Source organism: Hylobates moloch, unplaced genomic scaffold (assembly GCF_009828535.3).
Source record: "Hylobates moloch isolate HMO894 unplaced genomic scaffold, HMol_V3 SCAFFOLD_20, whole genome shotgun sequence".
Lineage (NCBI taxonomy): Eukaryota > Metazoa > Chordata > Mammalia > Primates > Hylobatidae > Hylobates > Hylobates moloch.
In genome coordinates this window covers 33,839,009-33,863,859 of record NW_026652295.1, presented here as the reverse complement: position 1 = coordinate 33,863,859, position 24,851 = coordinate 33,839,009, and the positions used below count along the sequence as shown (strand labels likewise).

Sequence of the window (24,851 nt, the reverse complement as noted above, 5' to 3'; positions counted from 1 at the left end):
AGTTACCAAATCTCCCTGAACCTCAATTCATCCATTTGTAAAATGCCAATGGTGATTTCCAGCTCTAAGAGTTGTCATGAGAATTAAATAACCTGGAAAACTGCAGTAGACACTCAATAAACACTTTTGGCTGATACTAATAATGGTGCTCGCTCATGTGCCAAACACTTAATCCTCATATAACCCTATATGGTAAGTACAGTCATTATCTTTATTTTACCAACCTGGGAACTGAAACGCAGAGATATAAAGAAAATTGACCAAAGTCAATCAGTTAGTAAATAGCAAAGCCAGGTTCAGAACCCAGGCAGTCTAGCTGCAGGGTCTTTCTTAACCACTTTATTATACTTTTACTGCTCTTTGGAACCTATAACTGGGCTTGAGGGAGGAAGGGAGGAAATGGCAGGAGAGATGGACAGACCTGAGCCAATAATTCATTCTAAGAGCAGTTTTTATTTAGAAATGTACTTCCACAACTTGGTGGCCACCTGGGGGCAGGTAGCCCCGGCTTGCTTGTTCACTCTTTCCCAGCCCAGGGATTGGGTCCTTGGGTCTAAAGCACAGGGCCAAGTTCTCAAGGATCAACATCCCAGACAGCCCCCATGGTCTGGGGCTTGGAGCTGGTATGAAGGGTGAACCAGTTTCCATACTGGACTGTTTATGGTTGAAGGGCCTGGGCCCCTGGCACCAGGACCTCAGCTCCCTCTCCTAGTAAGAGCTGGGATCACCCACAGGCCAGCTGTGGCCAGGTCCTGGTGGATATGACATTGGGAAGAACAAGTGGCTAGGAGAGGCTAATTTTCTGGTGCTGGATCCAGTTTATCTTCCTGAGGGGTGGAAGCCGGGGCAGAAGCCTCATCCCCACCATTGAGGGACTTCTGCTGCTCATTGCTGTTGGGTGAGGGGGTCCTGTTGCCCTGGGATCCCCAGCGGGTCAGGCGCTTTAGGGAGGAGTCACGGCGGGCAAGCAGAGGGGGCTGGAAGCCTGTGAAGGAGCTGCTGGTGACCGGACGCTTATCTGGCAGAGAGAAGGCAGGCAAGTAAGGAGAAAGGCATGCAAAGGTGAGAGGCGAGGGGCCTTGCCTCAGCTCTCAGAGGAGAGGGGAGCCTCCTGACTGCCAGTCCTGCCTTTGCTGGCCCTGGGGGATCTGGAGGTATCCCTTTCTCCCTCCTTTCTCCCTCCCAGCTCCAGGGAAAGCTCCAGAGTCTATTCCTTCTCACCTCCAGGCTCAATTGGATGCATGAGCCGGTTCATCTGGACATTCCAGTGTTTCACGTTGGTGCTGGCCTGGCGCAGTTTTCTCTGGGCAGCCTGTGGGGGCAGGGCCAGTGGGGAGTGATCAGAACCATCATGCATGGCATGGAGTCTTGATCTTTTCAGGTTCGCAGCCTGCTTAAAATCTGACCAAGACTACTGATCATCTCCCCAGAGAAAAACCATGTATGCTCATAGTTATTAATATATACATGAACAGAGTTTGCCTCCAATTTCATGGGACTCATGGACTTCCAAAAGGTAAAATGTAACCATAATAGTTTCCGTTTATTGAGCAGCTAAGATGTGCTAAGCATATTTATTATCTTATTTAACTTCCAGAGCAGAAGTTAACAACAAAAAAGTTCAAAAGAGGTTAAGTGACTTCCCAGGGATACACTTGAGCTCTAAGCCACTGCACTACACCACCTTTCCAGGACCTAATCCAAGAACCTCTGTTCAACATTTCACAGAGCCATTAGCAGTGGTTGTGAGGTGGGGGGGATCATGGAGGAACTTTACCTTTCTATGTTACATATTTCTGTGTTTGAATTTATGGAGATTCAGGCTCCAAGGAGTAGAGCCAAAGTACAAGGATAGCAAGACAGGGGCTTGGAAGGGTAGAAGGAAAAATTTTTGCCCAGGTTGATGATAATGTGAACAAAGATAGCAGCAAATATTTCTTCAGCACTTACTACGTACTAAATATCATGTATCATCTCATTTAATCTTCATAACAACGCTATAACCAGTTTCCTTTCCCAGGTGAGAGACTAACTCCAAGAAGTTTGGGAATTTGTCCAAAGTCACACAGCCAGCAGCTGCTAGGGCCAGGGTTTGAGGGAAGGCAGCCTGGCTCCAGAGCCTGTGTCCTAATGAGCTTACCCTGCCAGCCTCCACCCCATCCCACCCTAGGCCTCACCTCCACATCCTCGTCAGCCCTCTGCCGGTTCTGCCGCACCTCCTCCAGCTGCTGCTGGGCCTGCTGCAGGGAGCGGCTCTGCTGTGCCATCTCCTGCTGCAGCTCTTCCTTCTCCTGCTGCGCCCGTTCAATGTAGCGCTCCTGCTCCTCCTTCAGCTGCATCAACTGCTTCAGCTTCTCTTCTTCCTCTTCCAGCAGTCTGCCGGGTGAGTGTGTACTGTGTAGTCTCTAGTGCCAAGGCACCTTGCAGGTGCGCAGCAAGCAGGAAAACTGGGGTGGGTTCCAGGAGGGGTGGTGAGAGAACCAGAAGAGGTTCCTCAGGCCTACCTGGTCTGAGCGAGTCGCACAGATTCCTCATCTCGCCGAGCTTTCACCTCTAGTTGCAGGGCCTCCTGCAACCGCTGCTGCATCTCCTCCAGCTCCTTGATGCGCTGCCGCTGCCGGGCAGCCTCCTCCTCCTTCAGCTCCATCTCAGCCTGCATGGAGGCCCGGGCCTGTGGAGGGGGGAGGTGGTGGACCAAGAGCCAGGTCAAAAGGGGCACGTGGGGGCGGAGGAGGAGGGGGTGGGCATGTTGCTAAGCTCCCTAGGGGTGAGGGTCTGGGGAACTCCTTCATGTTGGGGTTTCCTGATCTGACCCCTGAGAGCCTGACTGGAACAGATAATGGTCGGTGAACAGATGCCACGTCGGGGAAACGGGCTCAAGTTATTCCCTTCCTAGTACCAACCTTAATCATAATTATATAACATGTAATTAAACAACATTATATAATTAAATAAGATATAAAAATATGCTCATCTCCTTCCTAGCACTAACTTAATAATTATTATATGTTATAATCATGGCTGATGCTAGGAAGGAGGTGACGATAACTACAATTATTACAACAAAAAGTTACTGGACACTACAAGTGTTTCCTCATTTAACCCTCACCGTACCTCTGTGAGCAAAGTTCTATTAGTATTAGTATTTTACTGATAAGGCTCAGTAAAATGAGCTTGCCTGGGATCACGGGGCTCGTAAGAAGCAGAGCTAGGATTGAATCTACGTGTTTCTGACTCCAGATCCAGGTTTCTTAAATCCTAAATCTAATTGCCTCTGCACGCCTAGTCCGCCTCCATACGCGTCCCGCTTGCCTCTCAAACTGGTTTCACTGTAAACTCAGTTCAAGTCTAGTCCAAACTTGGTCCAATCTAATCCCCAATCACACGGTCTTCAACGGCTCCTTCTGCCCAAGCCTCAACCCACAGCCAAGGTCTCCGAACCAGGCCCCATCCATCCACGGGCTCGGATCTCGCCCCACACCGCTTTCTTAGCCCCAGGTTCTGCCCCTGGCGGAAGCCCCATCCCAAATCTCTCTTTCAAACCTGCGGACTCTGTCCCAACAATCCTTCATTCCAAGCTCCACCCTAGTGCGCGCCCCTCAACCCAGGAGCTCCGCCCTCTGCCCAGGCCCCGCCCCCGGCGCTCCGCCCCTGGCCAGCCTCCCACCCCACCGGTCCCGTCCCCGGCGCCGGGAGCTAACCCCACCTGCTCCGCCTCGCGCAGTTGGCCCTCGAGCGCCTGCTGCAGCTCCCGGTGCTGGCTGCGGCGCCGTTCCTCCTCCTCCTGCAGCAGCCGCTCAGCCTGCCGCTGCGCCTCCTGCAGCAGCTCCAGCTCCTGCAGCTTCCGCTCCTTCTCCTCCTGCAGCTGCTGCAGCCGCAGCAGCTCCTCCTCTTTGGCCGCCCGGCGCCGCTCCCGCTGCTCCCGCTGCTCCCGCCGTTTCTGCTTCAGGTCCTTGTGCAGGGACGTCTTCCCCTCGGCCTGCAGCCGGATCGCCATCTGGATGGCTGCCAAAGAGCGGGAGCAGGTCGGTCGGATCCTCGCACACAGCCCGAAAGGGGCCTTAGGAGTTTCCCGAGTCCACTCTCCAACCTCCCGCTGGACAAAGTATTATCACCCCCTTTTCACAGATGAGGCGCCTAAGGACCAGCCAGACCCAAGCCACCTAGCGAGCACTCACCAGCTGTCCACTCCTGGCGCTGGCGCGTGTCTGAGGCGCTCATCTCATACGTGCGGGTGGCTGTCTTCACACAGAACATGCAGCGCTTTCCGTCGCGATCTGGCAGCACCTGGGACACGGTAGGTGGCCGCAGCCAGGCTGGCCTCACTGGGTCAGGGCCACACCTGCCCCAAGGGTGCTCCAGCTCAAGCCCCTAGCCCTCATGGCCATCTTCCCTGGGGACCTCACTCTGCCAGGAGCCTGCATGGTTTGTATCATAAGTTATGGGGGACTTATGTCCCCACAACTCTGTAGCCTTTGCTCTTTGAAGGCTAGGTGGGTGTGTTTCCATCTTATTATTCCACGGGGTCCAGTACATAATCGCCACTCAGTGTTTATGCAGATCATGCTTGAACACTGCCAGTAACAGGGTCCTCACTATCCATGACAACTCACTTCCACATAGCCCTGCTTGTTAAGAGTTCATTCATTCGTTCCGCAGATATTTTTGGAGTGCCTACTGAGCACCACACACTGCTCCTGGAGTTGGGATACTAAGGTGTGCCTAACAGACCAAATCTCTGCCTCCATTAAGTTTACATTCTGTGGAAAATAATAGCTACCACATTCTAGAGTCTATACTAGTGTTTTATATGCATCATTATCTTCACTCCACCTATACAGCTTTGCCAGGCAGGCATTATTAGCTCCACTTTACAGAGAAAGAAACTGAGGCACTAAGAGCTCCAGGATTGTTCACCTCACACTGTTAGTCTGTTAGTGATGAGGCTTGGACTTCTGCGTAGATCCGTGCTCCTTTCCACAGTAACACTTTATGTGACAAAATTAGACAGATCCTAGGATGGCTATGATAATTTTTTAAAAGGAAAAACAACAACTGTTGGTAAGGAAATGGAGAAATTGGGATCCTCACACACTGTTAGGGATATTATCCAGCCTTAAAAAGGAATGAAAATCTGATATATTTGACAACATAGATGAAGCCTGAAAACATTTCTTTTTTTTTTTTTTTTTTTTGAGATGGAGTCTCGCTCTGTCGCCCAGGCTGGAGTGCAGTGGCGCGATCTCTGCTCACTGCAAGCTCCGCCTCCCGGGTTCACGCCATTCTCCTGCCTCAGCCTCCGGAGTAGCTGGGACTACAGGCGCCCGCCACCGCGCCCGGCTAATTTTTTGTATTTTTAGTAGAGACGGGGTTTCACCATGGTCTCGATCTCCTGACCTCGTGATCCGCCCGCCTCGGCCTCCCAAAGTGCTGGGATTACAGGCGTGAGCCACCGCGCCCGGCGCCTGAAAACATTTCTAAGTGAAAGAAACCAGACACAAAGGGACAAATATTGTATGATTCTATTTATGTAAGATACCTAGAAAAGGCAAATTCATGGAGACAGAAAGCAGAATAGAGGATACTAGGAGCTGGGGTCAGGGAGTATGAGGAGTTATTTCTTGGTGGGTACAAAGTTTCTGTTTGGTGTGATGAAAAAGTGTTGGAAATAGATAGTGGTGGTGGTTGTACAATATTGTGAGTATAGATCCTTCACCATGATCAGATGGGATTCATCCCAGGGATGTAAGGATGGTTCAACATGCACAAATCAATATGCATGACACATCATAGTAACAGAACCAAGAGCAAAAATCATATGATCATTGCAACAGACCCTGAAAAAGCTTTCTAAAAAAATTCAACATCGAGTTATGATAAAAGCCCTTAAAAAATTGGGTATAGAAGGAACATACCTTAAAATAATAAAAGCTATCTATGACAAACTCACAGCTAACATTGTAATAAATGGAGAAAAATTGAAAGCCTTTCCTCTAAGATCTGGAACAAGACAAGGATGCCCACTTTTACCACTTTTATTCAATGTAATATTGGGAGTTCTGGCCAGAGCAATTAGGCAAGAGAAGGAAATGAAGGGCATCCAAACTGGAAATGAAGAAGTCAAATTAGCCTTGTTTGCAGATGGCATGGTCTTATACTTAGAAAAATCTAAAGACTCCATGGGGCGTGGTGGCTTACACTTGTAATCCTAACACTTTGGGAAGCTGAGGTGGTTGGATTACTTGAGGCCAGGAGTTCGACACCAGCCTGGGCAATACAGTGAGATCCTGTCTCTCTCTTAAAAAAAAAAAAAAAAAAAAAAAAGGCCGGGCGCAGTGGCTTATACCTGTCATCCCAGCACTTTGGGAGGCCGAGGTGGGTGGATCATCTGAGGTCAGGAGTTTGAGACCAGCCTGGCCAACATGGTGAAATGCTGTCTCTACTAAAAATACAAAAAAAAAAAAAAAAAAATTAGCCGGGTGTGGTGGCAGGTGCCTGTAATCCCAGCTAACTCGGGAGGTTGAGGCAGGAGAATCACTTGAACCCAGGAGGCGGAGGTTGCAGTAAGCTGAGATCGTGCCATTGCACTCCAGCCTGGGTAATAAAAGCAAGACTCCTCCTCCTAAAAAAAAAACAAAAAACAAAAAGGGACTCCAACAAAAAACCGTTAGAGATGATGAATGAATTCAGTAAAGTTGCAGGATAATTCAACATACAAAACCCAGTAGCATTTGTATACGCTAACAGCAAACAATCTGAAAAAGAAGTCAAGCGCAATCCCATTTCCAATAGCTACAAAGAATGTAAAATACCTAAGAATCAATGTAACCAAAGTGAAAGATCTATACAAGAAAAACTATAAAACTGATGAAATAAATTGAAGAGGATGCAAAAAAATGGAAAGATATCCCATGCTCATGTATTGGAAGAATTAATATTGTTAAAATAACAATATTACCCAAAGCAATTTATAGATTTGGTGCAATCTCTATCAAAATAGCAAAGGTATTCTTCATAGATATAGAAAAAAAATCCTAAAATTTATATGGAACTACAAAAGACCTCAAATAGCCAAAGTAAGCCTGAGTAAAAAGAACAAAGCTGGAGGCATCACATTTCCTGACTTCAAAATACACTACAAACTGGCCACAGTGGTACACACCTATAGCCCCAGCTATTCAGGAGGCTGAAGCAGGAGGATCCCATGAGCCCAAGGAGATTGAGGCTGCAGTGACCTATGATCATACCACTGCACTCCAGCCTGGACACCAGAGAAAGACCCTGTCTCTAAAATAAAACAAAAAAACAAAATGTAGTACAAAGCTATAGTAACCAAATCAGCATAGTACTGGCATAAAAAGAGACACAAAGACCAATGGAACAGAATAGATAACCTAGATAAAAATCCATGCATTTACAGAGAACTCACTTTTGACAAAGGCGCCAAGAACACACAATGGGGAAAGAACAGTACTTTCAATAAATGGTTCTGGGAAAACTAAATAACTATATGCAGATGAATGAAACTAGACCCCTATCTCTCACCATATAAAAAAGTCAAACAAAGATGGATTAAATATTTAAACGTAAGACCTGAAACTATGAAACTACTAGAAGAAAACATTGGAGAAATATTCCAGGACATTGGTCTGGGCAAAGAGATTTTTTGTGGAAGATCTCAAAAGCACAGGCAACCAAACCAAAAATAGAAAAATGGGATTATGTCAAGCTAAAAAGCTCCAGGACAGCCATGGAAACAATCAACAAAGTGAAGAGACAACCCACAGAATAGAAGAAAATATTTGCAAACTATCAATCTGACAAGGGATTAATAACCAGAATATATAAGGAGCTCAAACAACTCTATAACAAAAAACCAAATAACCCAGTTTAAAAATGGGCAAAAGATCTCAATAGATATTTCTCAAAAGAAGACATACAAATGGCCAACAGAGATATGAGAAAATGCTCAATGTCACTAATCATCACAGAAAAGCAAATCAAAATTAAATGAGATATCATTTCACCCCAGTTAAAATGGCTTTTTACAAAAAAAAATAGAGAACATCTTTTTTTTTTTTTTTTTTTTTTTTGAGATAGAGTTTCACTCCTGTCGCCCAGGCTGAAGTGCAGTGGTGCAATCTTGACTCACTGCAACCTCCATCTCCAGGTTCAAGCGATTCTTCTGCCTCAGCCTCCCGAGTAGCTGGGATTACAGGCGCCCACCACCACGCCCGGCTGATTTTTATATTTTTAGTAGAGATGGGGTTTCACCATGTTGGCCAGGCTGGTCCCAAACTCCCAACCTCAGGTAATCCACCTGCCTCGGCCTCCCAAAGTGTTGGGATTATAGGCATGAGCCACTGCGCCTGGCCAAGAATATCTTTTCTGTAAAAAGATGCTGGAGAAGATGTGGAGAAAGGGGAACCCTGATAAACTGTTAGTGGGAATGTAAATTAGTACAGCCACTATGGAAAACTGTATGAAGGTTCCTCAAAAACTAAAAATAGAACTAGCATATGATCTAGAAGTTCCACTGCTGGGTATATATCTAAAAGAAAGTAAATCAATATATTGAAGAGATATCTGCCTTCCCATGTTTACTGCAGAGCTATTCATAATGGCCAAAATATGAAATCAACCTAAGTGCCCAGAAGTGGATAAATAGATTAAGAAAATGTGACATATATAATGGAATATTATTCAGCCATAAAAAGAATGAAATCCTGTCATTTGCAGCAACATAGATGGCACCATATGTCATTTTGTTAAGCGAATAAGCCAAGCACAGAAAAACAACTATCGCATGTTCTCACGTATATATGGGAGCTAAAAAAGTGGATCACATGGAGATAGAGAGTATATTAGTGGTTACCAGAGGCCAGGAGTGTGGGGGGAGGATAAAGAGAGGTTGATGAATGGGTATAAACACACAGTTTGATATGGAAAATAGGACCTAGGATTCAATAGATCAGTAGGGTGGCTACAGTTTACAATAATCTATTGTATATTTCAAAATAGAAGAGAATAATTTGAATGTTTCTAGCATAAAGAAATATTTAAGGTAAAGGATACCCAATGACATGATTTGATTTTTATAAAATATATGAATGTATTAAATTATCACATGTACCCTGAAAATATGTACATCTGTTATATATCAAAAGAATTTTTTAATTTCATGAATGTATTTAATGCCACTGAACTGTACACTTAAAATAGTTAAAATGGCAAGTTTCATGTCACACACACATATATACATATTATTTAAAATAGTAAAGACGCTTGTGTTTTAAGCCTCTAAAATAGTAATGAACACAAGGGAGGAAACAGAAGGAGAAGACAGAGGAGAGGGGTGTGGAGGGAGAATAGGGAAGTATAGAGTTGCTAAAGGGAATGGAATATGGGTGAAGAAGAAAAACCTTTAAAAGGGATTTTTAGAAAGATTTGCTGTGTAGTATAGATGTAAGCCACTTCCTCTGAAATCTTGAGCAAATTCCATGTTATTCACCAATTACTTTGGTGTTTGAGTTGCAGTTTTAGTTTTAAGTGCTGACATGGATGAGAATGGCCTTGAGGCATCCAGATATATTTGGGTCACACTAATCTAAGCAGGAATTTGTGTCACTGTGGCTTTTCTCCATTTGCCCCTCTCCTGACCCCCTTGTCTTCTCATGCCCTGAGGACACTCTGGGCCCTGAGGTGTCTTCCACCCCTATCCTGCCCCTCACCTCCACGCAGCAGTGTGCATCCAGCGGGATAATGCCCCTTTTCTCTTTGCACTCTTCACTCCCAAAGTAGCAGAGGCAGCTGGGCTGCAGCTGGAACCAGCGTTCGGCCCAGTTCCTTCTCAGGTGCCCTCGCTTCCACAGGTAGCCCTGCCAGCCAGAGTTATGTCAGAGGCTTCCCAGGCCCCCCTTCGCCCTGCACCTTGTGCACTTCCCCTAGTTCCCAGCTTGGCTGACCTGCTTCAGGACATCTTGGATGAGCTCCTGGTAGACCTCATGGATGGCCATGCTGAGGGTGTCCCGGCCCACACCCCGCAGGCAGCGGCCCGAATTGAAGAGCTCCAGGAACTGCCAGACGCTGAGCCCCCCGGTGGTCTGGGCCACCTGGGCCTCCTGGGCCAGAAGTTCCTCCAGCTCACCCAAGCTCACCTCCAAGCTCATGCTGCTGAGTACCTTTTTCAGCAGGTATTCCACCTGGAGCAGGAGAAGGAAGGCCTGGTAGCTGCAGCAGGCAGTGTTGCCAGCACCAACACCAGGGAGTGCTCTATCTGGCTCCCAGAGCCTGGGCAGAGGGAAACGGGACAGAGCGTTGAGGGGGCCAGAGGACCGAATGCTATGGAGACCAGGGAAAAGACCTGGGAGAGGATCCTGGAGCCCCAACCCCAACTTAGGTTTTCTCTCCCCCTCCACAACCTCCAGTCCCACTCCTTCCTGTCTTAAGGGCAAGGTGAAGGGGACCTGAGATCTGGGGTCCAGGAAGAGGCAATAAATCACAGAAAGTGTCAAGGGAGTGCAAAGGCCCTCTCATCCACTCACTCATTTTGCAGATGACCAAAAAAAAGCCCAAAGGGGGAAGTGACTGGCTCTAAGTCACACAGCAAACTGGGGGCAGCCAGAACCTGATTCTGATCCCCTGAATCCCACTCAGGTCCTTATTCCAAGCCCCAACCCCCAACCCTGGGAATCCTTCCCTTGTGGGAGGGGAAGGGGATCTGGGGTAGGGGTAGGCGTTGGGGAGTGGGGAGTAGAGGTAAGCTGGGCAGGGACAGGAAACCTGTTACAGAGGAACCGGAAGTGGTGGCTGGGGTACATCCTGCTGCAGTTGTTAACTCTGTATGTTGGTCACAGAAGCAAGCAACCTCCTGGCCTCCAAGAGGCCACCTTGCCCTGACTGGCAGGGGTCTAACAAGGGCAGCCAGCCAAGTGTACGTGCAGACGGACACATGTCCCTCACCTGCCCCAGCAGCTTTTTGGGACACTCTGTTTAGGACTTTCTGGGGACTCCTGGGTCTTGTTTGGGCGTTTAGTAGAGGGCACTGGTTCAGGGCTCGGGTGGTTCCCTTCATCACCCTTCCCACAAACAGAAGCCAGGACAAATGTGAGTGGAGCTTGACATGCTAGGGCTTCTTGTAAGTACAGAGGCCCCCTCTCCTGTAAACCCCACTCTAAAGACCTAAAGTCACCCAGGCATCTCCACAGCCACCAAGAGGACTAAAGGGTCACAAGGCCAAATGGGCAGGGGAGGGAAATGAGGATAAGAGGGAGGGTACAGGTGAATGGGAAAATGCCTTCCCTGGCTTCACCCAGGAGTGAGGAGGTAGGGACCAGATTCCTGGCCTTTTCTCCCAGGATGCCCTATCCCTGGGCTTAGCTGAGTCTGTCCTGGCTTTCCAGAAGAAAGGCAGAAAGGGAAAATCTGGAACCAGATTAACCTCCTGTCTCAGAAAGGTCTCCCTTTGCCTTGTAAAGCATCCTTCCGGTCCTGGAAGAAGTGGCAAAAGGTAAAGGGAAAAAAAGCACCCTTCCCAGATTGCCAGTAATGCTCAGTAATGTATCTGGCATTTAGACCTCTGTGCAAACAGAATTTGCAGATCATTTTCCTACAGTGAGGACCAGCAGAACCCTCATGGAAGTGTAATTTCAGTTTTCCTGGAAGAAGGCACAATTACTCGGACACAGGCAGTTCTAGGCATCTGGAGACAGCTGGGTGAGGACAGATACCAGCATGGGAAGACAGTGAAGAAAGAAAGGGGATATGGGAAGGTACCAAAGGTGGTTTGGTCTCATTCATGGTTTTGCTTGGGTCTGGTCCCAAGTGATTCAGTCCCTGGGGCTGCCATCACCCTCACCTCATCAGGAACCATGATCAGAGGGTACTTGTCCTCAGACAGGAAGTTGAAGAGGCACCAGAGGCGGAAGGCATCCTGATTGGAGAGCATACTGTTCCCGTTGCTATCTGCCCGATAGTTCTTCTTGGCCGTCAGAGTCCAGCACAGCTCATCAAAGTGCTCTTTAACAAAAGCCCCCTCCTCCACCTGCCACCAGGGCTGCAAATCAGCTGGCTGCATATCCCAGCTCTACCACAACACTAGGCTCCAGCTGGGTTTCTTGGGTTCATCTATGCCCCTGCTCCCTACCTGGCCAAGTCCAGGGCCATAACTCAAGGGATCCCTGAGCTGATTACCAGGTAACTAGCTGGTTCCAACCACTCCACCCCCGACAACATACCCACACCCACCCAGGCCCCCTAACAATAGAGTAACTCTAGTCTTTCAGCCCAGAGGAGAAAGGAGGAGAAACCCAGCAGGAAGCTAACAGCCAAGAACCTGGAAAGACAGTGACAGATTGGAGGAGTGCGGGGAGTTCAGGGGGGCAGTCTGGGAAGGGTGGTTCCCTGGAAGCTGGAGGAGGGCCGGGCAGGGATTCGGTGGAAGGTTATGGGAAGGGTGGGGCCCATCTCATTAGAAGGTGAATTGAGGGGGACAGGTGGCTGGGATGTGAGGGATGTGATGGGACAGCAGGCACAGACAGAGCAGGCAGAAGTAGGAGTTTATGGCAGGCACGAAGAGTTGGAGTGGCAAGGTTATTAGGCTGCTGGCCAGGCTGGAGAAGTGGGGAGAGGTTACAGATGCTCCCTACAAGCTGGGCCCCACCTTGTCCAGGATGTACTTGTTGAGGTAGGGCATGTATCCCTGGCTGGACACAGGGCCGTCATCATCATCTCGGAAGTGTTCCTCCAGGGCCACGGGGTCATGGGGGATGTGCAGGACCGTGTACAGGTTGTGGGACAGCACCTGGGATAGAGTAGAGTGGCAGTGTGTCTTTCTGCACCCCAACCAAAACTGGGCCAGAGGGCTGCTCCCCACCTCTCTGCTGGTCCTCACCCCATCCTGGCTGAGTTTACACACACTGTTCAGTTCAGTAATAACTAAAACTTATATACTATGTGCCAAGCACTGAGCTAAAGTACTTTACGTATCATTTGCTTAACCACCATAACAACTACTCATATCCCCATTTTACAGATGAAAACTCCTGCAGTCCTGAGATATTTCTCACCCAAGGTCACAGCTGGCAGAACTGGAATTCAAACTCATGCAGTTATACTCTTAGCCACTTCATTAGGTATTGGTGTCCTCTTTCTACAGACAGAGAGACTGAGGCTCAAGGGATTCAGTAACTTGCCAAAAGACCCACACTGAACAAGAGCTTGGAGTTCAAATCCATCTCCATCAGATTCCAAAGCCCAAGTGCTTCCCACAATGCTGGACAGTTTGCAGGGTTTGTAGGGACTTAGTCTGCCACTCCAGGGCAGAAGCTGCCAATTTATCATGGTTTCCATCAAAGACTCAGTGTCCTGGCTGCAGTGTGCCTATCACCTAAGCGTGTCTGCTCTGGGAGAGGAGAGGGCTCAAAGAAGGGTCATGAAAAATGGTCCGTGACATGGAGAGAGCAAGGCTTAGAAGGGATAGTGGTCATAATGGTTGCAGGGGAAATGTGGATTTGTTGAACAAATCCATGATATTAGAATAAAGGGGTTGAAATCTGAAATCTGGTGAAAATAAAATCGCCTTGGGGTAATTCTATTGTAGCATTTGTCACAAGCAGTGTGAATGATTAAAAAGTCACTAGTTACTATTGCACACTTAACATATGCCGGTCACTGTAGGAGGTGGTTAATTAAAACTTTTATTTTATTATTATTTTTTGAGACGGAGTCTCACTCTGTCACCCAGGCTGGAGTACAGTGGCATGATCTCGACTCACTACAACCTCCACCTCCTGGGTTCAAGCGATTCCCCTGCCTCAGCATCCTAAGTAGCTGGGATTACAGGCACCCACCATCACATTCAGCTAATTTTTGTATTTTTAGTAGAGACAGGGTTTCACCATGTTGGACAGGCTGGCCTGGAAGTCCTGACCTCAGGCGATCCGCCCACCTCAGCCTCCCAAAATGCTGGGATTACAGGTCTGAGGCACCATGCCCAGCCAAAACTTTTTTTTTTTTTGGTAGAGACAGAGGTCTGGATATGTTGCCCAGGCTGGCCTTGAACTGCTGGCCTCAAGTGATCCTCACACCTGGACCTTCCAAAGTGCTGGGATTTCAGGCATGAGCCACTACACCCAATCAAAGCGCTTTTTATACCCCATTTCTAGTCTTCACAAACACCTATATACACAAATATTATTAAGCCTGTTTTTCAGGTGAAGACACAGAGGTTTGGAAATTTTAAGAGTAAATGGCAGAGCTGAGTTTGAAACGAAATGTGCCTGGTTCACAGGTTGCCCTCCTACTAGAATATTGATGTCAAGCCTCCCTCCTCCGTTGGATTGTGAACTCTGGAGACAAGGTCTCTGTTCATCTTTATGTCCCTCAGCATCTATGTCCTCTTCTGTACATCAAGTGCAATCAATACATGCTATATTGAAGGGCTTCTTCCACCACTAGCAGTTCACCTTGGAATCAGTTCCTCGGAGGCAGGAGCAGGCACTGTCTCGGAGATGGTGTGTGTGCCAAGCCTTCATTTTATTCTCTTTTCAGAGAGGAGGGGGAGAAAGTATTGAGACTTTGCCTCAGTGTTCTCCTGGGGCTCCGTTTTCCTTGGCAAACTGGGAAGTGGGAGATCCCAGGAAGGGAGTATTTCCTTTTTTTCCCTCATTTCCCTCTGGGCAGCTATCCCTGGAGTTTTTGGTTATGTGAGCCAATAAATCCCCTCTCCCTTAAGCCATTTGAGTTTGGTTTTATCACTAATTCCAGGAAAGTCTTGCCTAACACATCTGTGGTCATAGGATACCAATCTCCACTCTAAGGGGTGCCACTGGCTCAATGCCTAGCACTTAAAACCCAGGGTGACCACCTCAAGAGAATAATGCCAACATCCACTGACCACTTCTGAAGTGACAAATGTTCAAGTTTTATATATTCTCATCTGCTGTCTCTTGGCCTCTTTTGAAACTACCCATGTCCTTATCTTTTTTTTTTTTTTGAGACGCAGTCTCAATCTGCCGCCCAGGCTAGAGTGCAGTGGCACAGTCTTGGCTCACTGCAACCTCCGCCTCCCAGGTTCACGTGATTCTCCTGCCTCAGCCTCCTGAGTAGCTGGGATTACGGACGTGTGCCACCATGCTCGGCTAATTTTTGTATTTTTAGTAGAGACGGAATTTCACTATGTTGGCCAGGCTGGTTTCAAACTCCTGACCTCAGGAGATCTGCCCGCCTCGGCCTCCCAAAGTGCTGGGATTACAAGGCGTGAGCCACTGCACCCGGCCACCCCAGCATTTCTAATCATCCAACCTACAGACACTCATGGGAGAGACACATTACAAGAATGCTCATTAAGCATTGTTTATAATATGAAATACTGGAGGCAAACTGAGGCTCCTCCAGTAGGAAACAGGTATACCACGTCAGGAACCACTGTATGTAGTTGAAAAGATTTCACTTATCCCACTTGTGTGCTGGTGGGCAAATGTTTAACTCTCCAACACCTTAGTCTCCTCCTCTGTGAGGATAATGATAGGGTCTGCTCCAAAGGCTGTTTTGAGTGAAGACTACCTGGTGCATAGTGCACTGCTTAATAAAAGTTGTGGGTGATCTTTATTATGTTTGTATGAACAGACATCGAAAGATACGCATACTACACTGGCATGTAAAAAAAGCAAGCTACAGAATGAAATGTTTGTCAAATACACGTGCAAAGATTAGGTCGAATTATATGAAACTAGTATTTTAGTAGGTCAAAACAATCAAGTGTCAGAAATTTCATACAGTTCAACCTGTTTATTTGTATACAGAAAGAATCTAGAAGACTCGCAAGCTGTTAACAGTGATCACCCCTCCAGAGTGAACTTTTATCTTTTTTTTTTTTAAGACGGAATTTCGCTCTTGTTGCCCAGGCTGGAGTGCAATGGCACGATCTCAGCTCACCGCAACCTCCGCCTCTCGGGTTCAGGCAATTCTCTAGCCTCAGCCTCCCGAGGAGCTGAGATTACAGGCGCCCACCACCATGCCTGGCTAATTTTTGTACTTTTAGTAGAGATGGGGTTTTGCCATGTTGACCAGGCTGGTCTCAAACTCCTGACCTCAGGTGTTCTGCCCGCCTCGGCCTCCCAAAGTGCTGGGGTTACAGGCATGAGCCACCGTGCCCGGCCAACATATTCTTCTTTACTTCAAAAATTTTTTGGGCCGGGTGCAGTGGCTCATGCCTGTAATCCCAGCACTTTGGGAGGCCAAGGCAGGTGGATCACCTGAGGTCAGGAGTTCCAGACCCATCTGGGCAACATGTTGAAACCCCATCTCTACTAAAAATACAAAAAATTGGCCGGGCGCGGTGGCTCACGCTTGTAATCCCAGCACTTTGGGAGGCCGAGGCGGGCGGATCACAAGGTCAGGAGATTGAGACCACGGTGAAACCCCGTCTCTACTAAAAATACAAAAAATTAGCCGGGCGTGGTGGCGGGCGCCTGTAGGCCCAGCTACTCAGAGAGGCTGAGGCAGGAGAATGGCATGAACCCGGGAGGCGGAGCTTGCAGTGAGCCGAGATTGCGCCACTGCACTCCAGCCTTGGCGACAGAGCGAGACTCCGTCTCAAAAAAAAAAAAAAAAAAAAAATTTGGCCAGGAGTGGTGGCTCACACCTGTAATCCCAGCACTTTGGGAGGCCCAGGCGGGGGGGATCACTTGAGGTCAGGAGTTCGAGACCAGCCTGGCCAGCAAGGCGAAACCTCATCTCTACTAAAAATACAAAAATTAGCCGGGTGTGATGGCAGGCGGCTGTAATCCCAGTTATAGGGAGGCTGAGGCAGAATAATTGCTTGAACCTGGGAGGTGGAGGTTGCAGTGAGCCAGGAAGGATAGTGCCACTGCACTCCAGCCTGGGTGGCAGAGTGAGACTCTGTCACACACACATACACACACACACCCTCACAAAAAAAAATTACCACTAACGTGTTTTAATTTTACAATAAATTTATTTTTATTTTTGTTTATTTATTTAGAGACGGGGTCTCGCTCTGTTGCCTAAGCTGGGGTGCAGTGTCACGATTTCTGCTCACTGCAGCTTCCACCTCCCAGGCTCAAGCCATCCTCCCACTTCAACCTCCTAATTGATTAACTGGGACTACAGGTGTGCATCACCATGCTCAACTAAGTTAAAAAATTTTTTTTGTAATACCAAAATTAACCGGGTGTGGTGGCACACTCCTGTAGTCCCAGCTACTCAGGAGGCTGAGGTGGGAGGATTGCTTGAGCCCAGGAAGTCAAGGCTGCAGTGAGTTGAGATCGTGCCACTGCACTCCAGCCTGAGTGACAGATCCAGACCCTGTCTGAAAAAAAAAAACCAAACCTTTTTTTTCATAGAGATGAGTTCTCATTATATTGCTCAGGCCATGGTGGCTCATACCTGTAATCCCAACGCTTTAGGAGGCCGAGGCAGGAGAAGCCCTCCTTTAGGAGGCCGAGGCAGGATCCTCAAGCGATCCTCCTGCCTCAGCCTCCTAAAGTGTTGGGATTACAGGTATGAGCTACCACAGCCCAGCCCTGAATTTCTTCTTTAACATTATATTCTTCTGTGTGTGTTCTTTTTTTAAACCGGGAGCATATATTGTCTTTAGGATAAAATTTAAAACAATAGGGATGAAAAAGGGTGCCATTAACCACAGTTATTAATTTGCCCTATTAAGTTGCTCTATAATAATATTCTTTTGCTGTTCACTGTTTGTGCGAGCATTTCTGGGTATTCTACATTCCTTGAGGGCAGCAATGACTCTAATCTCACCTTGACTCCAAAGATAGTATAATGTCCCCCATTCACTGAATGTTTCTGACTGACTCCTAATGTCTAACTGAAATGCTCCAATGGTTTCCCATAATTTTCAGAGTAAAAGTTTGAGTCCTTCCATAGGCCTCCAGGCCCCATGTGACCTGGCCTGCTGCACCTTCTCTGACCTCATCCCTCTTGTTTACTTGCCTCCAGCCACTCTGCCTCCTTAATGTTCCTCCAGCAGGTCAGGCATATTCTTGCCCAAGGGCCTTTGCACTTACTGTTCCTGCAGCCTGGAATATTTCTCTCCAGGTCACCGCATGGCTCAAATCCTTTCCTCCTCCCTGTTTTTACTTAGATGTCACCTTCTTAGGGAATATATATTCCCTGACCAGGTGGAATATCCTCTGATCACCTTATTTTTTGAGACTAGGTCTTGCTCTGTTGCCCAGGCTGGAGTGTAGTGGCACAATCACAGCTCACTGCAGCCTCAACTGCCCTGGGCTCAGGTGATCTTCTCACCTCAGCCTCCTGAGTAGCTGGAACTGTAGGCGTGCACCATCACACCCAGCTGATTTTTGTGTGTATGTATGTGTGTGTGTTTTCTTTTTTTTGCGATGGAGTTTTGCTCTTGTGCCCAGGCTGGAGTGCAATGGTGTGATCTCAGTTCACTGCAACCTCTGCCTCCCGGGTTCAAGCGATTCTCCTGCCTCAGCCTCCTGAGTAGCTGGGATTACAGGTGCCCCCCACCAACGTCCAGCTAATTTTTTTATTTTTAGTAGAGACAGAGTTTCAACATGTTGGCCAGGCTGGTCTCAAACTCCTGACTCAGGTGATCCACTCGCCTCGGCCTCCCAAAGTACTGGGATTACAGGCAAGAGCCACCGTGCTGGGCCTAATTTTTGTATCTTTTGTAGGGACAGGCTTTCACCATGTTGCCCAGGTTAGTCTTGAATTCCTGGGCCGAAGCAATCCACCCACCTCAGCCTCCCAAAGTGCTGAGATTACAGGTGTGAGATATCCTGCCCGGCCTGATCATCACCTTATTTAAACCTGTAACCCAATCCTGCCTGACCTCCATGATCCCCACCCGTTTCTGCTTTATTTTCTTCCATGTCATGTATCATCTTTCATCATACTGTACATTTCATTTAGCTTATTATCTGCCTCCTCTGACTAGAATGTCAGCACCACGAGGGTAGAAACGTTTGCGTTTTTTTCACTGTGGTATCACGGGGCCTGGCACCTAATGGATGCTCAATAAGTATCTCTTGAATGAACTTAAACACTTCATGGGAAGAAGCAGACAAAATACAAAAGCCAGACAGAGATTGACTAAATCCCACTGAGCGTATTAACCTTACTGGGCTTCAATTTTCATCTCTCTGAAAAGAGAGTCCTAGGAGAGGACCTACGAATGCCCTCCCCCTCCCAGGACAGAACCTGCCACATAACAGCACAGTTATTTGAGCTTAGTTCTGTCACCCTGTACTGTCCCTAAGACCTGCACCTCACCTGCACTTTTGCCATTGGATTCTGAAGAACCCAGGGCAGAGACTCTGACCCCCACGAGCTGTCGGATATTAGGACAAGGAAGAATTAAATGCCTAGACACTCAGGGCCCCTCTCCAGAGAGCTGGGCCGACCTCAGACTGTCAGCTTCCTGCTCCTGGGTGCGGTAGGGGTTGGGGGTGGAGAGAGGGTGTGACTAGGGGAGGGGTCATGCTGGGAAGGAAATGGCAGTGACGGAGGAGTTGTAAGCAGGAGCTCACTTGCAGATCTCCATCAATCCTCAGCCCTGGATCAGGGCACTCTCATTATCCTCATTTGACAGATGAGGAAATCAAGGCTCAGAGAGAGGAAGCGTCTTGCCCAAGGTCTGACTCCAAAGCCCTGCTCTTGATCTCTACAGTACACTGGCCCTGGCTGAGCACCACAATCACCCAGGGAGCTGGTGAAACTGAAACATGCCCGCCCAGCCCAGACCTATTGACTCAGAGTTTCCAGGGGTGGGGTCCAGGTGTATTTTTCACAAGCTGCCATTTGGGTTTCCTCAGAGAGGACTCCCACAGTCTCCACAAACCCAGGGAGCCCCTGGCCTCTGAGTTGGCAGTCACTGACCTTTGAGATGCTTCATCTATTCACTCTTTCCTCTGGAGGCATGTAGGGGAGTAGTTCTCCTCTCAGGACTTGGAGGATCCTCTAAAACTCAAGTGTGGGGATTGGGGATCCTAAAAACTCAAGTGTGGGTGTCAGGTCCATGTTGGCAACAGTCAGCAAGAACTGATTCTGTAGTTTCCAGCCTTCAGGATCCCCAGGGTTTGGGAATCCATAAAAGCACCCAGCAATGATTTCAGAAAGAATTCTCTCCTAAATTGATTTTTTTTTTTTTTAAGAAAGAATCTCACTCTATTGCCCAGGCTGGAATGCGGTGGTATAACCATGGCTCACTGCAGCTTGACCTCTCGGGCTCAAGTGATCCTTCCACCTCAGCCTCCAGAGTAGCAGGGACTATAGGCATGCACCATCATGCCTAATTTTTTCATTTTTTGTAGAGTTGCGGTCTTGCTATGTTGCCAGGGCTGGTCTCAAACTCCTGGACTCAACTGATTCTTTTGCCATGGCCTCCCAAAGTGCTGAGATTACAGGTGTGAGCCAACCTTGCCCAGCAAGGTCTTTAAATGAATCTAGGTTCCAAGTGATCCTTTTAAAAGACACAGATCCAGCCAGGTGCGGTAACTCACACCTGTAATCCCAGCACTTTGGGAGGCTAAGGCAGGCGGATCACCTGAGGCCAGGAGTTCAAGACCAGCCTGGCCAACATGGCGAAACCCTGGCTCTACTAAAAATACAAACATTAGCTGGGCGTGGTGGTGGGCACCTGTGATTCCAGCTACTTGGGAGGCTGAGGCAGGAGAATCATTGAACCTGGGAGGTGGAGGTTGTATTCTAGTGGGTTACTAGAAAAGCATAACTATTATCATGGAGGAACACTGGAAATTTTAAAAGGTGGGAATATTTGGATTCACTGTGTCACCTGCTGAGAGCAGGTGTAGGGGTTGGGTGTTGACATCAAAGGAGACAGAGGGCTAGTTAAGGGAAAGGAGAGGCTGCATCACAGACCAATTTTACCTACTTGAGGTACAGAATTTATTCTTTAGTTTTGTAGGCTGGCTGGATGGCTTGGTGATCAACCCCCTGGTTTACAGATGAGAAAATGAAGATGGACAGTGACTTGCTTAAAGTCATCGAGATGGGGAGCAGTACAGATCCAAGCCTGTGTGGTTCTGAGTCAAGTGCTCTGCACATCATTAAATCATCCTCACCTCCCTACCCACAAATCCTATCCTGGGGAGACCAGTAGCACACAGGAGTCAGGACAAAGCTGATGATCCTAGCCAGCAGGTTTTTGGACTGGAGCTGTTCTTAACTTTTCCTCCACTAAGGAGAAGGTGGTTGTCCCTCTCCAGAGGAGGCAAAACCTGAAGCTCATTGATTATCAGTGGGCAAGAATCTCACTCTGGGCTCCAGGACTGCCCTGAATGTCAGCTGGAGGTGCAGGAAACTGGAAGGCCCCCATTTACCCTCCCTCCCTTCCCCCAGCTCCTGCCAGTCAAGGAGGAAGTGGTAGGCCTGGTGCCTCCTAAAGATCCTCATCAAACCAGAGACACACTGCTCCATCTATATACCCCTTCACCCCACTGCCTGATAGTCAGGGGGGAAGGAGGCCAAATTATCAGCTGATCCTCCACTAGTCCTAAAATCAAAACTGCTCCCCTGGGGAAGAGGGTGTGGTCAGTAGGACACACATCATTCCCAGTGGCTCCCCTCTCTACAGCCCTCTGTCAGGATGGCTACCTTCTAAAGGTTTTTAGAGGTGGTTCTGGGAACCTTGCAAAAACTCACAGCCCTCAACTCCTGGGAAGTTTTGTGTTCAACCTAAATCCATCCTGGGCAGGAGTGCCGTTCCTATTGGTTTACTTTCTCTGTTCTCAACCCAACTGGACGAAGGTATTGTACTTTCTACAAGAATTCAAAGACAGGAAGAAATATCTGGTTTTTCCCTCAAGCCTTCTCTTCTCCAGGAGAAACAACCCTACTCCTTGGGCTTTTCTCAGAGGACGTGCTATTCTTCCTCCTATCCTCTGGCCTCATCATGGGTTTGCCCAGGACAGCCACTGGGAGCCCCTCTACCAACATATTAGGGGAGAAGTGGCAAATGTCATGCACCGACACATCTTGCCCTGGGCTGGTGCAGGTCTCCTGCCAGGTCCCAACCCAGGACCCTAAGGCTAGTGATGGTTTTAGTAACCAGCCCAGTGAGGTGGCTCAAGACTATAATTTCAGCTACTCAGGAGGCAGAAGCCAGAGGATCACTTGAGGCCAGAGGTCTGAAACCAGCCGGGGCAACATAATGAGACTCAGGCTCTAAGAAATACAAAATAAAAAAATTAGCCAGGCGTGGTGGCACGTGCCTGTAGTCCCAGCTACTCAAGAGGCTGAAGTAGGAATATCGCTTGAACCCAGGAGTTTGAGGCTGTAGTGAGCTATGATTGCACCACTGCACTCCAGCATGAGTAACAGAGCAAGATCTCATCTCTAAAACAACAACAAAAAACCAGATTGACTCCATGGTCTTTTCCCTCATCCCCAAGTCTTTTCAGGGGAGAGGTGGGCCCTGCTTGTATAACTCTCTTGTCTGCTTCCTCCTTTGCCTTTTGACCACTTCTCTATTACTCCTTTGCTTTGCTGGAATCCCCGCCCCCCGACACTATCACTACTTCCTCCCCTTCCAATATTCACTATTATGGGCTTGAAAGGAGCCCTGCCATTTCTGCCCCACCCCCATTTGGCCCCTGAGACTCCCACTGTTAGCCCAGGTTTCCAGAGTGGACAAGTTTTCTGTCAAGTAGGAGTGAACTCTATCACTGATCCTGTGTGACCAGAGATGTTGCTGGCAGTAGGTTCAATACGAGCTGTGATGAGGTACAGACAGTAGACAGTTCAAGCATGCAAGCTGTCCATGGAGTATTTCTCTAAAAACATGCAACCTGTGGGGGTGAGGGCGTGGGTATTGGCCCTTTTAGAGGGCAACACAGAGGCTCAAGCTAGGAGGCTTTACTGGCTGATGGCACCAGGAAAAGAGGAGCCACTTAAAGGCGTACCTTCCATGTGAAGAGCAGAGAGAGCCTGGAGAGGTCTCAGGAGCCACAGGTAATACAGAGGTGGAAAATGTTACCCTGGAAGCAAAAAGCCACGGGGGCTGGTATTGTCTGGTAAGATATTAAAGGGACAGGGTGGGAGGTAGGGGTGGGACACAGAGTTTGCAGAAATGGATTTTGGATGTTCGACTTTTTTCCATTTATGCTGAGGACCCAACCAAATGACATGATCTGAAATATAAGAGATTTAAATAGGATGTAAGGAAGAATCTGCCTGTTAGGAGGTTCTCCCCAGGTGACAAAAGATGGTAGTGGGCTCTCCTTCCTGGGGGAGTGAAATCATCTATTAGATGCTCACAAATCCAGGTAAGGAGTTGTAACATAGCACCAGTTTGGGATATTCAAGTTCCTTGCGTCCAAGTTCAGTAAAGTGGGGGGTTGGAACGGTCGTGGGGCACAGTAACTATTCTGTCCCATTCATCTCTCAGGTATCCAGGCACCCTCTACCTCAGTCATTAAGAATGGAGGTTTCCTTGAGACCACTGTCTCCTTTGGAGGATGGGGCAGGGAGACACCAGGAGTTCAGTGCCTAGCTACATGCCAGGCACAGAGCCTCACGAGGGGCACTCAAGTACTTGCAGAGTGAATGAACGCACCCCTATGGCAGGTCCTAGAGAGCTGAGGCCTACCTTGCTCCTTTCCCCCAGCATTGGCTGATTCTAGTGGCTGAGGGCCTTGCCTCCTCCCCACTAACTAGGGTAGGGAAGGCAGCACTAATGGAGGACTAGAGGAAGAGAGAGAAAAACTTCTTGGCCTCCCAGAAATTGTCTAGGCCAGATGACTGACTTCAGCACAATCATTGACTGGGATTTTCCTGGGCTTAGATTCCACCCCTTCCCTACCTGAGGTCTCAAGGCCTAAGGTAAGTTTCCCAACCTGATATGTGTGGTGGATAGTGGGGTGAGCTGCGTAGCAGTATAATAGGGTCCTCAGTCCTCACCCACTCTACAGCTCTGTCCCACCTGGGGGGCAGGGTTAGGCAGGCCAGACTGGTTTGGGACTGGGGGCGGCCCCTTTATGCCTCTCTCAGCTCCAGAGGAAATGACTGCCAAGTACTGGCTAACTGTTTCTCTTGAAAGGAGGAAGCAGCAAGAAAGAGCAGACTGCATGCCCAAGCATGACTCTGTGGAGATGTGTGTGCTCATCACACGGAGTCTGGGATGTGGCCTGGCTCCTGGCCCTCAGAACCCCACAATGGCCCTCAGAACCTCCTGGCCTCCAGTTGTGGGGCCCAGTTCTGCGCAAGGTTTTTGCACACACTTCACTAGGTCTCTGGAGGGTGGGCAGCGGCATCTACCAGGCTATGTTGGCCCAGTTACTCAGGACCAGCCCCCCGACCCCAGGCCCGGGACGCTGGATCGCTGGGTGCCCTTGGAGTGGCAGTGTCCACACCTGGCTCCCAGGCGGCAGGGGCTGATGTGGTGCATCTGCCGTCCTCCCCTGGGCCCCAGGTGCCCCTCACCTTGAGCTGGGACTTGGAGACTTTGCCGCTCTTCTCCACGTCCAGTGCGGTAAAGGCGTACCAGATGGACTTGAGCAGTTCCTTGCGCAGGGCCATGGCTGAGGCGCCCGCCCGGCTGGGGGCGGCTCTGACACCAAGATCCGGTTTCAGGAAATGCAAACGGCTGCAGAGACCGCAGAGGTGCCATGGTGGAGCGAGAGCTCCACCTGCCTGCGCACTCCATGAGGCTTCGTGCTGGCGAGAACCCTGCCTGTTGCTCTGGCAGTGCTCAGAGGCTCCACTCCCTGCGTGGGAACTGAGGACCAACTCTCTGAGAGTGGGAACCCTCGTTCTGTATCCACGTGGCTCCCAGGGCATGTGAGGCCCTTTTAGAAGCCTCCTCAGCCCTGGAGCCTTCT

At 48.7% G+C, this 24,851-nt stretch overlaps 1 protein-coding gene across 2 annotated transcripts; it reads right to left on the bottom strand.

The window, feature by feature from the left end:
• Nucleotides 1–433: 433 nt before the first annotated feature.
• Nucleotides 434–24,592, bottom strand: DEF6 (DEF6 guanine nucleotide exchange factor). 2 transcript variants are annotated; one of them, XM_058432555.1, is made up of 12 exons: nt 24,454–24,490; nt 22,935–23,009; nt 12,662–12,802; nt 11,858–12,043; nt 9,966–10,202; nt 9,732–9,878; nt 4,179–4,287; nt 3,707–4,005; nt 2,505–2,671; nt 2,178–2,376; nt 1,222–1,312; nt 434–1,018 (listed from the first exon to the last, which is right to left on the bottom strand). In XM_058432555.1, the coding sequence occupies exons 3-12, from the start codon at nt 12,692–12,694 to the stop codon at nt 795–797; spliced, it is 1,692 nt and encodes a 563-aa protein (XP_058288538.1). In that variant the 5' UTR covers nt 12,695–12,802; nt 22,935–23,009; nt 24,454–24,490; the 3' UTR covers nt 434–794. The 2 variants fall into 2 exon arrangements, with proteins under 2 accessions (XP_058288538.1, XP_031996299.1); XM_032140408.1 differs by lacking the exon at nt 22,935–23,009 and having other exon boundaries at nt 24,454–24,592.
• Nucleotides 24,593–24,851: the final 259 nt, after the last annotated feature.

Coding starts and splice junctions, on each gene's coding strand:
- DEF6 (XM_032140408.1), bottom strand. CDS start 24,549: ATGGCCCTGCGCAAGGAACTGCTCAAGTCCATCTGGTACGCCTTTACC. Junction 12,044..12,661: donor ACAAGTACATCCTGGACAAG/GTGGGGCCCAGC, acceptor CCCTGGTGGCAG/GTGGAGGAGGGGGCTTTTGT. Junction 2,377..2,504: donor GTGCGACTCGCTCAGACCAG/GTAGGCCTGAGG, acceptor CTCACCCGGCAG/ACTGCTGGAAGAGGAAGAAG.